The 17778-nt window shown below is 38.1% G+C and overlaps 1 protein-coding gene across 5 annotated transcripts in view; it reads left to right on the top strand.

Moving 5' to 3' along the window:
* MAP3K2 (mitogen-activated protein kinase kinase kinase 2) overlaps positions 1-17611 on the top strand; it is a 56485-nt gene extending 38874 nt beyond the window's left edge. For 3 of the 5 annotated variants that reach the window (XM_037397144.1, XM_037397142.1, XM_037397143.1), the window contains exons 12-18: positions 3461-3667; positions 4420-4568; positions 5234-5311; positions 6289-6420; positions 7737-7866; positions 8938-9115; positions 10901-17611. In XM_037397144.1, coding sequence (XP_037253041.1) covers positions 3461-3667; positions 4420-4568; positions 5234-5311; positions 6289-6420; positions 7737-7866; positions 8938-9115; positions 10901-11126 — 1100 coding nt within the window. In that variant the 3' untranslated portion in view covers positions 11127-17611. The remainder of the gene's footprint in view (positions 1-3460; positions 3668-4419; positions 4569-5233; positions 5312-6288; positions 6421-7736; positions 7867-8937; positions 9116-10900) is intronic. The other 2 variants (XM_037397146.1, XM_037397145.1) reach the window with 1 other exon arrangement.
* Positions 17612-17778: the final 167 nt, after the last annotated feature.

The raw sequence follows: 17778 nt of genomic DNA, 5'->3' as shown, positions 1-17778 counted from the left end.
TCTAAATACCTCCAGGGATGGCAATTCCACCACCTCCCTGGGCAGCCTGTTCCAATGCTTGACCACCCTTTTGGTGAAGAATTTTTTCCTAGTATCCAACATAAACCTCCCCTGGTGTAAACTGAGGCCATTTCCTCTTGTCCTGTCCCTTGTTAGTTGGGAGAAGAGACCAACCCCCACCTGCATAAAGCCTCCTTTTCAGGTAGCTGTAGAGAGCAATAAGGTCCCCCAAGTGTCCTCCGGACCAAATGACCCCACTCCCCTCAGCTGCTCCTCATGAGACCTGTTGTTTAGACCCTTCAGCAGTTTTGTTGCTTTTCTCTGGGCACACTCCAGCACCTCTATATCTCTCATGAAGTGATGGACCCAAAACTGAACACAGGATTTGAGGTGGGACCTCACCAGTGCCCAGTACAGGGGGACCATCGCTCCCCTGGTCCTGCTGGCCACACTGTTTCGGATACAAGCCAGGATGCTGTTGGCCTTCTTGGCCACCTGGGCACACTGCTGGCTCATGTTCAGCCGGCTGTAAACCAGCACCCCCAGGTCCTTTTCCACCAGGCAGCTTTCCAGCCACTCTTCCCCAAGCCTGTAGTGTTGTGCGGGGTTGATGTGACCCCGGTGTGGGACCCAGCACTTCTCCTTGCTGAACCTCATACAGTTGACCTCAGCCCATTGATCCAGCCTGTCCAGATCCTTCTGCAAAGCCTTCCTATCCTCAAGCAGATCAACACTCCCCCCACCAGTCTTGGTGTGATCTCCAAACTGACTGAGGGTACACTCAGTCCCCTCGTCCAAATCATCAATAAAGATATGAAACAGAACTGGCCCCAGTACTGAGCCCTGGGCAGCACCACGTGTGCCCGGCCACCAGCGGGATGTGACTCCATTCCCCACCACCCTGGGCTCGGCCGCCCAGCCAGCTTTAACCCAGCACAGAGCACACCCGCCCAAGCCAGGAGCAGCCAGTTTCTCCAGGAGATGCTGTGGGAGATGGTGTCACAGGCTTTACTAAGGTCCAGGTAGGCAACATCCACAGCCTTTCCTTCATCCACTAGGTGGGTCATCTTGTCATAGAAGGAGATCAGGTTCATCAAGCAGGACGTGCCTTTCATAAACCCGTGCTGGCTGGGCCTGATCATCTGATTGTTGTGTCTGTGCTGCGTGATGGTGCTCAGGCTGATCTGGTCCGTAATGTTGCTTAGCATTGAGGTCAGGCTGACAGGACTGTAATTCCCCAGATCCTTCTTCCTGCCCTTCTTGTAGATGGGTGTCACATTGGCTGACCTCCAGCCTGCTGGGACCTCCCCACTTTGCCAGGACTGTTGATAAATAATGCAGAGCAGCTTGGCGAGCTCTTCTGCCAGCTCCCTCAGTACCCTCAGGTGGCCCCATCCAACCCCACAGACTTGTGTGTGCCTAAGTGGAGCAGCAGGTCACTGACCGTTTCCCCCTGGTCTGTGGGGACTTCATTCTGCTCCTCCTCATCCCGGTCTTCCAGCTCAGGGGCTGAGTACCCAGAGAGAAGCTGGTCTTACTGTTAAAGGCTGAGGCAAAGAAAGCATTAAGTACCTCAGCCTTTTCCTCATTCTTTGTGGCCATGTTCCCCGCCACATCCAGTAAAGGATGGAGATTGTCCTTGGCCCTCATTTTGTTTCTAGTGTATTTGTAAAAACTTTTTTTGTTACCTTTTACAGTAGTGGCCAGCCTGAGCTTTAGCTGGGCTTTCACCTCTCTAATCTTTGCCCTGCATAACCTCGTGAGATCCTTATAGTCCTCTTGAGCTGCCTGCCCTGTCTTCCAGAGATAAAAGGTTTTCTTGTCTCAAGCCTTAAAGCCTCAGACACCTTTGCAAGCCTTATGGGTTTTTTTTCTGTAGTTTCTTCTTCATTCTTGTAGTGGGTAAAACTCAATAGACTACTCTAGCTGAGGCTTTTCTCATGGCCACTTTATGTATAACATAGGATATAACCATAACTTTGTATGTCCGGTCATGTTAATACATTTCATAATGACACTTTACATTTTTTCATAGTCACTATACTGACTGTTGTTCAATCTGGGGTCTATTTATAGTTCTTATATCCTTTTCTACATGGCTTTTAGCCAACCAATTATTTTACACTTTGTGGTTTTTGCATCTGATTGTTCTTTATGTATTTTTTACTTCCTTACTGAATTTCATCTTGTTGATTTCTGATTCATCTCCAACTTAGATCATTGTGAATTTTGATTTTTATCTTTAAATGGACTTACAGCCACACTTAACTTGACACCTTCTGCAATGTTTCAGTGTATTATGTTCCATCATATGTACACCATCAAATAAAATATTGTCTGGAAGTGGACTGAGGGTAAACTGCTGTAGTTGTACACTTAAATTATCCTCCCCTTTGAGAAATCACTGATAACTGCTTTGAATCTGTCTTGGCATACCCTATGTAGTAAGTTGGTCTATGCAACACTTCGCTAATTACTTTATGAGAATGTCCCAATGAAATGGGGAAATTGGATTAGCTATATGTGACAAACCAGCAAGGGCTGGTTTATTACTGTATTGGCCTCTTAGTGGTTTATAAAACTGCTTAATAATTTGTTTGCATATCTTTCTTGGAATTTAAATTGGTCAGACTAATACATAAACCTGAGTCTACTTGTTCAAAAACATACTTTAATCTTTCTTCAGTCCTCTGGGAATTCCTTCTCCAGTGTAGTACCTAATGAATCAGAGATTTCTTCAGCTATTTCTATGAGTTCTGTAGGATGAAACTTCTTCAGTTTTATGCTGACCTAAAAATGTTCATGTTGCCTAAATATTAATATGAATTGTGTTAGTCATCTGGTTATAATTAACATTTTTGAGAATCAATGCCCCTTTTTAAAAAATTATTATTATTATTGTAATGCTGCAGCCATCACTGGATTATGCAGTTTGTGTTTTGTTTTGGGTTTTTTTATATTTTTTGTGGTGTTCCTGTTGATTCCATGTGTAGGTCTTTCTCTGCATTTAGTTCTTACTAGTTTACAGGATGAAGATGCCAGCCTGAGCACCACTGGAATGTAAACATATCTCTCACTGTCCTATTTGTAAGAAATCTGGTATTTACACCTTAATAGATCGGTGAAAGTAGTGGCAGGGCATTGTTCTTTCTCGTCTCACAGCCCTCCAGGTTTCTGACAGGTTGATTACATTTCAGAACAGTTCCAGAATCTGGTCCCAATTTCAGTCACTCTAAATGAGTTTTTGATTCAGTCTAATCCTTATGTACATCTGTAGTGCATGTATGTGGTGTTCTAGGTGGAGAGTTAAACCAGTAAATTTCATGATCATTACATCATATCATACACTGTGGAAGATTTGAACTACATTTCGTGGAATTCATAAAGCACTTGCATACACACTTTGCATTGCAGTATTTTTTTGTAATGTAACATTAGTGTTCTTTGTATATTATTGAAGGTCGTAAAACTTTTCCAAGAGCCAGAAGGACTCAGGGGAACAGCTTCCGATCACCAGTTAGTTTCAGTCCCACTGATCACTCACTGAGCACCAGTAGTGGAAGCAGTGTCTTTACACCGGAATATGAAGATAACCGAATGAGGAGGAGGGGAAGTGACATAGACAATCCTACCTTGTCAGTCATGGACATCAGCCCACCCAGTCGCTGTAAGTTAAGGCATTTTGTGAACTCCACTGTAAAACTCTGTTACCTTTCATGTATATAGTGTCAAAACTAAGTGTGTCATCAAAAGACATGCAATTGAATAATATATTTTTAATCTCTCTAATGGGAAAAAGTCAAGAATGTATGCTTATTAGTTTTTTCATTTTTTACTGTGCCAAGCTTTGTGTAGATTTTTTTCATGTGGAGTTTGCATCTCTGATAACAAAACACTGTAAAAATACTTCTGATATGTTAGGCTCTTGAAGACCCAAGAAGGGTTATGTCGGTTGCAATTACTATTTATTTTTGCAGATGTTAGTCAATTTTTCTAAGAAATTGTAGACCTTAAGTGGTACCATTTGATATCTGTGGTGGCATTTCAGGAGCAAATATGTTTTTGTGATGGCTTCAGTAGCTGGTACATTTTAATCATGCCTCTATTTATTTTAATTTTTTTCTAATTTTACTAAGTTTGCTTAACATGCTTTTTCTGTTTTTCAGATTAGCTGTTGCTAATTGTTTTAAGTATGTATCTCTACCACAAATTATCTTGTGAATAAATATAAGTAGTTCATAATCTCTATCTTACAGGAAGTTTTATTGATCTTTGTAACTTATATGGGGAGGTTTAGGAGACACATTCTCTGCTGCTGAGAAACGTAGTCTTTTAAAAATTATTTTCTGTGTATTACAGTTTTCTCGATCAGCTGAATAACAAGCTCATTTGAAAACCAAAACATACTTATATTTTCAGCACCACGAGCTCCAACTAACTGGAGACTTGGTAAGCTGCTGGGTCAAGGTGCATTTGGCAGAGTGTATCTGTGTTACGATGCTGATACCGGAAGAGAACTGGCTGTTAAACAAGTTCAGTTTGATCCTGATAGTCCAGAAACCAGCAAGGTAAGTGATACCAAACAGAGTTTGTTAAGGACTTCTGCTGAAGTGGCATGTTCTAGACTAGACTGATGTTCCTGTCCTTGAACAGGATGTTATTTTAAAACATGTTGTGTTTTCACGTCCTTGTTAGGAATCCTGTTTTGTTAGTACCTCAGCGATTTAGTTTGGTTACCTGATTTTAATGTTGCATCCCATTTTTAGATTTTCAGACGTGTCCTTAATGTGGTGAACATATATAACTTAATTTGGTGCAATCCCAGTCTCTAAAATTAAACAGTCCATTACAAAGTGTGCTCTGAAATAGATAATTATTTATACTTGCAGGGATTAGAACAAGTTCCATTTATAAACAGAAAAACCTGCTCTAATTTAAGTGTTCCTGAAAATAAATTCTCAAGTATATTTTGTTTGGCTATGAAGACGGTTTGAGATTCTTATCTTTTCTTATTTGTGGGGAGATACTTATTTTTTTTAAACTTTGGGCATCAGAGATAGCTACTGCTTTTCACTGTATTTCTCTCAAGAGCAAAGGTTTCATTGTCAGTTTATTCTCTCTCTAAAATTAAGCTTGTCCTTTAAATACTGGACACTTGAGGAGAGAAACTATTTGAAAGTAGTACCAATCTTCTGTTTCTTTTTTCCCAAACCGTACTTGCTGCTTTTTACAGGATGGAAAAAGAATTATTACTTTTCCTGCATTAGGACTGCGTTCTGCACTGTGGGGAACAAGGCCGGGGAAACAATGGGTGTAAGCATGATTGCAGAATTGAGTGGCTACCAGTTATAGTTGCTGCTACTAGTGATGTAGGATCAAGCAAAAAAAGCTAAGAATCGTTGGTGCTGTAGATTTCTAGTGTAGTTGTTGCTACTTCTTTAAAACGTAACAGAACAATTGATTATGCTTTGGAAATGTTAAATATAAAATACTGTAGTCTCTCCTGTAGCAACAGTTTTGTGACCTTACTTGCCACAGCATTTTGTAAAGTGTGCCTTTCTGTCAAAAACTGGTTTCCTTCTAACCTCAGAAATGTGAGTGTATCAGTAATAGCCTGTGACAAATAAAAAGTAAGTTTTGATGAAAGTCTTCTAGGTGAAATTTGGAGTCCAGTCAAGTTTGAACTTCTGGATTAGTATTTTTCCAGCATCTGTACAATGCATTTCAAAATATCTTACTTGCTGCTTGCAAAATTTTTAGTATTTCAGATAGCTCTAGAGAAAGCACCACTTTGCATTATTGTTGTTCTTTGTTGTGTTTCATTATTACAATATTAAGTGGTCCTCAAAGGCATTTTTAAACTAGTCTGTCATCCTGGAAAAGTTAAGAATTAATGCTAATTATTCTACTAAAATATTTAAAGATTCTTTTTTTAACCTAATTGGAGACTTATGGTATGTTGCATAATGATCACTGATGTTATACGCATATTGATATCTGCTGTGCTCTGAAACAAACATAACTTCCAAATAAGAGAAACAATGAAATAACAGCTAAATCATCCCAAAGTCAATTTATAGACTATCCATAGGTGGGTTTACTTCCTTCAATCTAATGGTGATATTTTCACGTTATAAAATGTATAAACTTTGCATAAGCTCCAAGAGTATTTTGATATTTAGATTGTGTAACCCTTCATTCTGTACATACTGTCCTGCTTTAAAAAAAATGAAAACATTATTATTACTACATCAGGCATAGTAAATTTCGTCTGTTTTTTCCTTTTAGGAAGTAAATGCACTTGAATGTGAGATTCAGTTGCTGAAAAATCTTCTACATGAAAGAATTGTTCAGTATTATGGCTTCTTGAGAGATCCACCAGAAAGAACACTCTCTATATTCATGGAATATATGCCTGGGGTAAGCAAGAGAGCCATTCCACTTCAGCCATCATTTCTACGCAATGTGACGAGCACCCAAGTAGACAATTTTTGCAGACATACACGGAGATTAAAGAAATGTCCCAGTTAAAAACAGTAGCCAAAGATCTTACATGCTTACAGCAGCCTATCTTCTCCATTGCATGTTTTGGTTTTCAGAATTACCATGGTTACAAAAGTTCTTTATGACTGGTTTTGGCATAAGAAGTGCCTGGGAATGTCTTTGAAAGGAAAATATTATCATTAGTAAACTCTTGAATTTTCCTGAATTTTACTGTTTATTTTTGCTGCATTTCAGCTTGTGCTGTTGCATAATCACTATCTCAAGTGCTCAGTTTTTTCAGGAAAACAGAAAGTAGCTAACATGGGTGTTGGAACAAGTGGATACAGAAAATAATCTTGGTGCTTGTTTTTTGTGTGGCACCTAGGTACATGCTGAGCTGTTCTTGTACTGTTTTATTAAGAAATGTTATAAAGTCAGAAAATGGTAGATTTTCATTTTTTCTCCAAGTGGGGTCAGCAGAGCTAAATAAAACGTGCTCATATAAAAACATAGGCTCTGCATTTCTGCATAGTTTACAGCATTCTACTTTGCTGCGAGACTCCACAGAAGAAAAGTGGTGGCTGTGGTTGGGGTTTTTTGTTGTTGTTGCTGGTAGTGGGGTTTTTGTTTGGTTTTTAGGTGAGTTCTGGGCTTTGTTTTGAGGGGCTTCTTGAATTTTTCTGAGATTTGGAGGACAGTGTCACAGAAGTCATCTTAGCAGTTTGTAACTGTGTGAAAAAGCCGGGTTATACATAAACACTTAGAAAGCAATAAATTTTTGATATTTATTTTAAGCCAAGACTTGCTTACTTAATTTTTGCATAAAGCACCATTCTCCAGCATGTGGTAGGTTGTTTTTTTTCTTACCAAGCTTTTTTTTTTTCTAAATATAAACTAGCCAGGATAAACATGCATGTGTGTCACCATTTCACCATCAAAAAAGTTGAGTGATGTTTGAGTGAAAGTACAGCTGTTCTCTTTTTCTGTACATCACACTGGAACTGTTCAGCTGCTTGACAGCTTTGAAGTTAATAGCTTAACATTTCAGTATACTTTTCTGTCCAGCCTCTTCTTTGTCAGTTTTTATTTTTCTCAGTGGGTGTAAAACTGTATTGGTGTTTTTAAGTTGATCTAGAGAAGTGTTGCAAGTTTAAACATCTAAATTTCAGACATAAATTTCATTGAAGTTCAAGTGTGGTATTAGCCCACTTGTGATTCTAGAAATGTTAGTGTTTTATACTTGTTTGCCATAGGGTTCCATCAAAGACCAGTTGAAATCATATGGAGCACTCACAGAGAACGTGACTCGTAAATATACACGGCAGATTTTGGAAGGAGTTCACTACTTGCACAGTAATATGATTGTCCATCGAGATATTAAAGGTAATGATACTTCTGTGCACAGTTCAGTGCCCTTTACTACAGATTCTTTTACAGTCTTGTGTGAAGCACTAAAATGTAATTAAGTTTGAAATGCCAAAATACTGACTTAAAAATCAGATTGCATTCCATCATTTATTCGTGTTATTGTTGTAACCTGAGGGGGTGGGAAATAAGCATCTTTGTGATGTTCTTGCAGACTTCTGACAAAGTTTCCATAGACTCTGTCTGCAAAACAGTCATGATAAATTTCTTTCTGATTTTATTTCAGTATTAAAGTGTTGAATATATCAAAGGATGTTGTTACACGTAGAAAAGCATGCAGAGGAAAGCATTATTACTTGAGTTTATTTTTACTGACTTTTGTTTCATCAGTTGTATAGAAATGACTTAGCACTTCAGTGGTATGAGAAATGACTGGCAGAGGTGACTTGCCTGATCGTATGACTCTGACTAATTCTGTTTTACTGCCAGGAAATCTGAGGAAACAAACATATTTACTTTTTGCAGATAGATACAGGTGACTTGCAAGTGCTGCATAAGCAAGTTATGAATATGTAGGAAGATGGTGATGTGCAAAATAGGTGTGTTGAACACAATGTTGTTCCAAAAAGTTTTACAATTTTCCTGTTGCTTTATATCAATAGTGTTTTGCTCCGAAAAAAGTTGTGCTATCACAGTCAATTCTTGAACAAATTTGTAACACAGTTTGAGATTTTGCTTTAATCTAATATGAAGACACTTTCAGTTGTGCAGAAACTTCTTTCCCATTGCTTTTTATTTCCCTTGTATGGTAGTATGGCACATTCCTTATTTTGTCAGGAAGGCTTTGCAAAAATGACTGGCACTTCCCAGGAAACGCCTAGGATCGTATGCAAACCAATGCATACAATTCATTATTTTCTGAACCTTGAAATAGAGTGATAGGAATGAGCAGAGAAAGTAAATTCTCTGGCTTGAAATACTAGGCTGGTCTTCCGTTCTGTCACTGAATCTAAACTTCTGTTACTGTTTTCTACACCAAAATGTTAATGGGCCTTCCATGAATGTAACACTGTGTTCCCTTCCTTCCAGGAGCAAATATTCTGCGAGATTCAGCAGGCAATGTGAAGCTCGGTGACTTCGGTGCCAGCAAACGACTGCAGACTATCTGTCTCTCTGGTACAGGAATGAAGTCGGTCGCAGGAACTCCTTACTGGATGAGTCCAGAAGTTATTAGTGGAGAAGGGTATGGCAGAAAAGCAGACATCTGGTATGTTAAAAAAAACCTTCTCTACTGAAAGGTGTCATTTCAGAACAGGCTCTTTTTCAACAGAGTATAGGTGTTAGTTATCTGAAGTTGGAGTGTTTCATTCTGGGGTTTAAGCTGAAGGTGGCAAGTGTGAGCACTGACAGCCATACTGGGAGAGTATAACACTGAAATTTGGGAATTTTTCCTTTGACATTTCCTCAGCCCATCAATTTAGGGATCATTAGAGAATCCTTTGAATTGACCTTGCATGAAGTTAAGATTACCTGACTGTAAATCCTGGAGACATAGTGAGTAAAAGCAACATGTGAAGCTTTGAAGCATCAATGAAGTTGGTGTTTTGTAATGAAACTTGTATCACTGAAATACCTTTGATACAAGGCAGAAAATGAAATGCTGACCCTTATAAAAGATAAGCACTTAAGAAGGAATTCACCAAATGTAAATGGGAGGTATCAAAAAATAATTTGGTTTAAGTTGTTATTAAATATGTAAGAATTAAGAGGGAGAGGTAATTTTTAAAAAGCGAATGTTTGTGATACATTGTGTAATATGGCATAGTCTAATATAGCTGCAGCCCAATGAAGAGATGATGTTAGTGATTATACTTCTCGCACTGCAGGTGATCTGTGAACACACAGAGTAATGGGTAGGCAACAATAGATATGCAGGAGTAATATTTTGTGTGTTTAAAAAAGATTCACGCTACATCCAACCAATTGCAGTACTTTTAATGTCAGGGAAATTAATTTAGCCTACTTCAGATCACTCTGTAATAGTTCTTCTAGACTTGAATAACAGCCTTATAGATGTCAGGCAGCTGACTTGTTCAGATTTGAAGTATTTGTACCAAGGTTAATGTACGGCTTTTTTATGGAGAAAATCCTGGTTAAAAGTAAGAAAAAAGACTTCTGCCAGTCAATAAATCCCTATTGTTTAAAGAAATTTATCTCTCTCTAGTCATAAAACTTCTTGCAAGCATCTTGAAAAACCATAAAACTTCCTGAAAATTGGGAAGTTTTTCCAGCCTATCTATTTTGCAGTATCATTTGCTTGTTGCTGGAAGAGACTGATCTTGCAGGACTTACAGAAAAAAATTTTCTGGCCATATGCATGCCATTCTGCTTTTGTAAATTCTTTAAACATAACCTTTGTATACAAACATTGTTTAGGATCTTAAAATTTTGTTTGACAATCTAAATATATTTTTAGTATCCTTGATTAAAAGAGGAAGATACCACTGAAGTATGGGTTTAAACTTTTCCTCTGCCATGTTGTGTTTGCACATTATGATAACTTCTGCATTTCCAATGAGCCAGCAATATACACAGTATGCCCAAGGCCTTCCTGGCCTCTTCCTTTTCTGTGAGGCCTTAATGAGCAAGAAAGCTTTCAAGTTCATTCAAATCCTGCAGGTGTCTGAACAGCTGGAGTACAAGGGTTATGTAGTGCTCATGGCCTCTGCCAGTCCGCTGGGCACTGACTAGCGGCAGTGGCATAATGCAGTTAGTATTGCCTAGATAATTATCTAATTATGTCTTCACTGAGGTAGTTTCTTTTGGCCTAGTGAAGTAATGAAGTGAAGATGTAGGTAGTGATTTGTGTAACTGAGAAAGTGTATAGATGCACGCGCAGGTGTTTTAAAACACCTGTTTTCCACTGAAGTTGCTGTGTAGCATGCAGTGGACTCTACTTATTTGTGGTATTTCAGTTGCTCTCTATTTCTTGTTTTCCTAGAAGGGCATGACTCTCTTGTAACCTGCTGTTTCACTTCTGCCTCTGTTTCAGGAGTGTAGGTTGTACAGTGGTAGAAATGCTCACGGAGAAGCCCCCGTGGGCAGAGTTCGAAGCAATGGCTGCCATCTTTAAAATTGCCACTCAGCCAACCAACCCCCAGCTACCACCTCACGTCTCCGACCATGCTCGGGATTTCTTGAAACGGATTTTTATCGAGGCCAAGCTGCGACCGTTTGCAGATGAACTGCTAAGACACACGTTTGCACACTATCACTAACAGCCTGCCTCAACTCAGCTTGCATCTACTGCATTTATTTTCTATTTGACTGCACTTTTATTTTTATTTTTTACAGAAAAAGGAGAAAAAAGACAAGAGAGATGATATTCTCTTGAATCTTTGTTTCACTTAGATTGTAAACAATCTAAATTTTGTATCTAAAATGAGAATCTTCTCTCCCCCACTCCCACCAGGACTAGAACATTTTGTTTCTATGATGTACTGATGTGGTTCATGTAGATAAAGCACTTTAGTACATATTTGTTCCTTATTTAAAGAGGAAAAAAAAAAAAAAGACAAATGCTTGGACAGTCAGGAACTGTGTGACTTTTTCTGACACCACTGACTGACTCAGGGTGCAGGGAAAAATAGACATGCAGCTAAAGGACAAGAAGGTTACTTCTCTGTGATTCTTCTTGATATTGTAGGTACTTGCAGCAGAGAGTTCTAAGTTCTTACTAAATTTCAGCATTTTAATCAGTTTCTGGATTTTGCAGCTTAAGCTGGCGCACACAGTTCTGAGAGTTAATGATAAAGCTGGAAGAACTTGGAACTCTTTGTACTGCAGCATGTCTAACCGGTACTTCTATGTGACCAAAAGAAAATAACAAAAAAGAACTCAACACTGTTGTAATAGCTAGAGGGTTTGGTGTAGAACGTTGTATTATCTTAATAGGAAAATAATTACAGGTAAACAGATTATGGACCCAACTCCTAGGAGCTACTATACTGCAAGGGGAAAATTTCTGTAATAGACAAGGGTCAGCTGTTGGATGTAAATAGTTAGGAGAATGCCTACTGCTGTATCTGCCAAAGAGAACCTCTGTTGCATAAGCTTGGAGGGAGATGGGTATCTTAGATAAGAAATAATAGTAATGTTGGGAATCAGTTCTCCTCCACAATCCCATGAATGGCTGGAGGGGAAGGGGAGTGACTAATCCTTGTGCAGTATACGAGTTACTTGATTCAGAATGAGCTCTAAGAAATTTTCAAAGCTGTTGAGAGGTGCTAGGGTGGAATGTATGTCAACATCAAGTGCCTGAATAATATAAAATTCTTCCCGTTATGCACTAAAATTGTTTTGCTAACACAGTTCAGTCATCTAGGATGTGTTGAACATTCCTGAAATAAAGTTAAACATCTTTTAACACCAGGGATAAGTCACTGAGAAAGATAAGACTCCAGTTATATTTTTAATAAGGTAGTGATGATGAATCCACATGAGCAAGGAGGCACAGAACAAAAGACTGTGAAAAACAGGCCAAACACAAAAAGCCAGCAATTAAATAAAATGGGTGTGATTACTCCAGCCTGATAATCCAGATGATTGGTGTTTGTCAGTTTCCAACTGTTATAAAACTTATGTTAATGACTTTTTCCATTTCTGAAAGAATATAATAAAAGAACAAAAATAAAGCTTTGAAATACTGCTTCTCAACTGAGAAGTCCAGGTACTGGTCAGGTGTAGTGAATAACTGACTTTTCACTACAGAAAAGTCAAACTCATATTTTTGTAGAAGAACACAACATAAATAATTTAAAAGGGCATTTGGAAATAAACTATTGGACTACAGAACTGAAATAATGTATACTGTTTTGGATAATTCATTGCTTGCTTTTGTTGTTTTGTGGAGGCAGAGCAGGCTGGTAGTGTGAAACTTGTCCACCCTGACAAGGCTCCACCTGTTTGGCATCTTTAGAGGACCATCAGCATTGTGAAGTGCATGGAGAAAGAACAATAAGCTTACCCATTCCCATGGTAGTTCACTCATGACATTTCCAAATTTATTCTGCTAACTTCCACATTTTGTACCAGAGCCTAAGCAGGAGTATGGATCTATCCTAATCACTTTACCTGTAGTGGAGTAATAATGATTTTTTTTGAGGCCATCTTTCCTGAGACTGAGTGATGGCTGCTTCGGTACATGTGACTTTTACCCAGTTTATAATTTTCTCAGTTAGGGTACACAACTGTGCAAGTTTTTCGGAGCATGGGAAGAACTAGTCAGACCAGGGAAAGTTTAGAAGGCTGAAAGTCAGCTTGTACTGATGTTCTGGGGGTTTTTTTGCTTCATTACTAGATAAAAGCTATGAAAGCAGCCTTTAAGAAGTGGTGTGTACTCGGCTGTGAAGGACTTTTGCTTCATAAGCAAAATTTTGTGACAGCAGGGATGCAGAGATTAATGTAAAGCCTAACAGTTTACGTAGGTATTTTAAAGATCACGTAATTGAAATGATTGATTTCAAACAGATTAAGAAGGTACCAAAACTAAGGTGACAATGTGTATAAAATCAGTAGCTGACAGTGATATCTGAACAGGTAAGGAAATTTTATATTACCAAAAAAGGACATTAAAGAGAAGACATAACCAAGTTTATCTTGTAGCATTCATAACATTTAAATATACTATTCTAAAAAGAAACTGCACTCTCTGAAGCTTGAAGATTTTTCTGAATCTAGTTTTCTTATAATGTGTCCTTTTTGTGAGACAATGATGGCTCATGTATGTTGCAATATCACTTCCTCGTTGTGATTTTTAATTACTGAATAATCAAGTTTGCTGCTTTTGTGCCTTTTATAAAAAAAGGCATTCAGTCATGACAACAGTGTGTGTTTTGGAGCCAGGAAAAAAAAAAAAGAATTTGCTTTCCTTAATTTCTTTGACATAAAAGAAAGCTGCCAATATAAGGACAGTGATTCTTAAATGAAGCTGATGTTTTCCAGTTCCAGTGATTCTAGTAAAATTTTATGAATTTAACCAAGAGACTAGGCTTGAGCTGGCTTTTTTTTTTTTATCCTATGCAGAATTTGTCTACTGACTTAAGCAGCTTAGAGTGAATTAGATGGTTATTAACTTAAATGTTTTCAGCTAGAAATTAATTATGAAGCCTAGATCTGACTTATACCAAAAGGTCAGCTGGTATTTATCCCCTGTTGGGATAATGCAGTAAAACAAGCTGCGTTACATAACGGAGTGTCTCTGTATACAATGTCTGTAAATCACATTGAGTACTAGCACAGCAATGAACAAATTAATTCTTCTAGAATTTGAGAGGGCACGTGGAATTGCATGCTTAAAAGTCCATTGGAGGAGGGTTGCAGAGGAAATACGCTTGCTCACAACTTCTTGTACGCTACTGACAAAGATACTAGCATTTTTAGAATCATGAATCAGTCTTAATTATTGAATCCAATTACTAAAAAATGCCATTGGAAACAATACTGTTACAGAGTTGTTTTGCTTCTCTGCAAATGCCCCAATGAAGCTATGCTCTCAAAAAAAAGATAGCGGTTCACAGTGAGTATGCCTATTCTCAAAAGACTTACCCACTAATGAATTTTACTTATGTCTGTTGCATGTATTAAGTTACAAAAGTTAAGCTGCTTCTGTAGTACAGCCTTAATAGTGTAACAGTCCTGTTAGAGCACAACTGCAAGTTTCAGTTGTGTTACAGCAAGTTGATAATTCTTAATTTTGGTGATAGAAATATCCATGCAAGAGCTTAAAAAGGTATAGATCTAATAACTGTGAAGTTAAATCTACATAGACTTTTTTCTTGACAGTTTAAATATAGTCATAAAACTTTAACTTGATTTGCAATTCAATTTGTAGCTAAATAGTCCCTTCAGTAGAACAAAATGAGAAGTTACTTGCTTTTTTTTAGCTAGTGCCTTTTTATCTATATGCCTTAATTTTGCTCGTATTTGAACACCATATTTCAGTATATGTCATACAATTCCCTGTGACCATAGCAGACTTAGAGTATGGGTTTTTTCAAAGTGCCCAAGGTAGAATTCACCAAACTGCATTGAAAAGTGTACTTTATTTATGATCTGTGGCAGACATTTAAATTCAGAATTTTAAAAAGTTATTTTTGGAGCGCTTCCTGAGGGCTTCCTGTGCTAATACACATTTTTTTTACTTGCTTTTTGGAGATTGTACACTGCACATACCAGAAAAGACTTAAACTGGCCTTGTGCCCATGAAATTTTTTCCTGTGCCTTTTGGATAATCCCAGTCCTGCTGTTGTTTTGACTGAAAGCCTTGTAGCACCTGTAGGTACAGCGCGGTACAGCAAGCCATTCTTTTGGACAACATAGAGCGATGTCTAACTGCAGCTTCAGAGACTTGAGCAAATCGGCCAGATCTACAATTATTTATAACAATTTCTTTTTTTAATCTTGAAAGTCTTTGTCACGCATATAGAAAAGCATAAATGTGTGCTTGAATATAAGTCCCTATGGTGTTTCTGGAAAAGCAAAAGTATACCGCCAGTATCATTTCTTCTTGCTGGTAACTTGCTGTCTTGTGTTCATGACAAGTCTGCAGTGTAAAATCACGTACAATTACCAAAGCTTTTCTATTCCCATATACATATAGCCAAAAGTGATGTTTCATGGATTAATACTGTTACTTATAGATACGAATATATCCATCAGTAAGCTATTGCTAGCTGAGTAAAGCAGGTGCTAGTAAGAAGTGATAGACACTGCCCATATCTAAGAGATTTGGGCGTTTATAGTTGCTGTTTTGATGTGCATAATTCATGCCAGCATTAAAATGAAGAGTTTGCTTTTTAAAACTCTTTAACTTATTGTTGTCATTCTAAAATTAATGCGTAAGCTTGGTGACTAAACCTGGTGACTTTTACAGCCAGGTTTGAACTTTGGGATTTGTAAGGAATGCCATGAAAATAAGTATGTTTGTGACCTGAACTGCTCTGTGCACCGTAGTGAGAACATTTCAAAGCTGCTGGGAAGCAGTCGACGTGACAGCCAAATGTCACCCACCGTTACCTGGGTTCAGGAGGAGTCCCAAATGCACGCCAAAGGCAGAACTGATACCAGCCCAGGGTTTGTGAATCAGAATCCTTGATCAGAAACAAAAGAGCTCCTTTTTCTTTTTATTTCCCCCACCTTGGCCTGCACGGTTGATTTTTCTTTCTCGTTGGCATAACTTAAATACAGCATAAGTGGTGGCTGCTGGTCGCTCCTGAATGAGGTGCGAGTTCACCTACAGCTTTACGCCGGGGCCCTGTCTGTTGCACCCAGGATGCTGCAGCTCCCCGCGTGCTGGAGCAGCCCTTGGGTGTTCCCTAGCAGTATATACACTTCCATATTCAAGGCGCGGATGAGGTGGAGGAAATGAAATTTTCCACATTTCAAAGCAGCGACGCTAGTAATTCACACTTCGGCTAGGTTCTAGTTTTCAGAAACTTATTTCAAAGGGAGAGGAACTGGATTAAAACGCATTAAGATTGGATCTCATGCTTCAGCCCTTACGCTGAGTCTGCCAATGACGATTGGAGGTCAGGGTCTTCTGTCAAGAGATAAGGAAAAGGATACTCTTAACTCCAGAGTGGATATTTGTGGGAAATGTTTCAGTGGTTTTTCATGTCTTTTACCCCCAAACTGGACGATCCTTTTCCCCAGAGGTTATATAGCGTGGATTTAAGAACAAGGATTGCATTTTGTCTTCTTAACAGGCATTAGATTGTCAGTTCCCTAGTGCTTGTTTCTCATTCATACCAATGCAAAAGGTGGTGTCGCCCCAAAATTGGAACGGTTTATTAGAGCATAGTGTCTGTCATCTCAGACCTCGCAGGAGTCATATAATGGAATATCATTGTAAATACATGGAGGAGACTTAGATGAATTGCGTAGGCTTTTAGTTTTCATGAAGCTATGAATAAAAATTTGTAAATTTACTCTTGATCTAATGTACATTTTTATGTAGCCATTAAATTCTCTATTTAATCTATCAGTTTCTCACTGTAAATGTTTTTACTCTCAGTTGAATGCTGGGCACAGTTTGTAATGTATGTACACAAAGGTGTTTTTTTCTATCAACGTTGACTTTTTTGCACATTTTTGGAAATATTTAATTTGTACACTGATTTAATACTCTGACCAATTGTTGATGGGTGTATGAGAATCACGTGTGTGTGCAATGTACTACTGTCTGGATGTATGGGTTTTCTATTACTTTTGAAATGTTGCTACCAGTAACTGCACTGCTGTTGCTGCTTTACATGGAATATCTTGTGTATAAAAAAGGATAAAAACAATTAAAAAATTAGCCTACGGTTATCTTGGTTGAGGAACTCAGGAGTTGAGCATTGCTTACTAGTTCCGTTTGTCTAACAACCTTCCAAACTTAAAAACAAAGAAAGAAACAAAACCCCTTGTAATTCTGTGTATGCATTGAATATATGTGTGTGTGTATATATCCCAGTAATCTTATTCCACAATTTCATTTCTACATTTTTATGAACTTGTTTTTTAAGGGTACTATGTTTAGTTAGAATAATTAAATATATGAAAGCTTTGAGAGATGATTTACTAGATAAATATATTTTCAGCTGGCTGATGTTCAAAATATTTTTTTAATTTTTGTTTTTAACCATTCGAAATGTATTTGTATTTCCAAAATCAGACACGAATTGTACTTAGAAATATATTAAAACACTCTGTAGGGACAACAGTGTGATTTCTCTTTGAAGAGTTTTGTGCTTTAGAACAATGCGGAATGTCAGTCTTGTTCCTGAATTTCCAATTGGCTTTTTTATTTATTGGCCTTGTTTTTAATTACTGGGTTTTTTAAAGAACAATTTCTCCCCCCTCGGTCCCCTTCTCTTTCCTGCCTCTGCC

This window comes from Falco rusticolus, chromosome 8, assembly GCF_015220075.1.
Source record: "Falco rusticolus isolate bFalRus1 chromosome 8, bFalRus1.pri, whole genome shotgun sequence".
Taxonomy (NCBI): Eukaryota; Metazoa; Chordata; class Aves; order Falconiformes; family Falconidae; genus Falco; species Falco rusticolus.
Note: the sequence above shows the minus strand (reverse complement) of the source record. Positions and strands in the feature narration are given on the sequence as shown.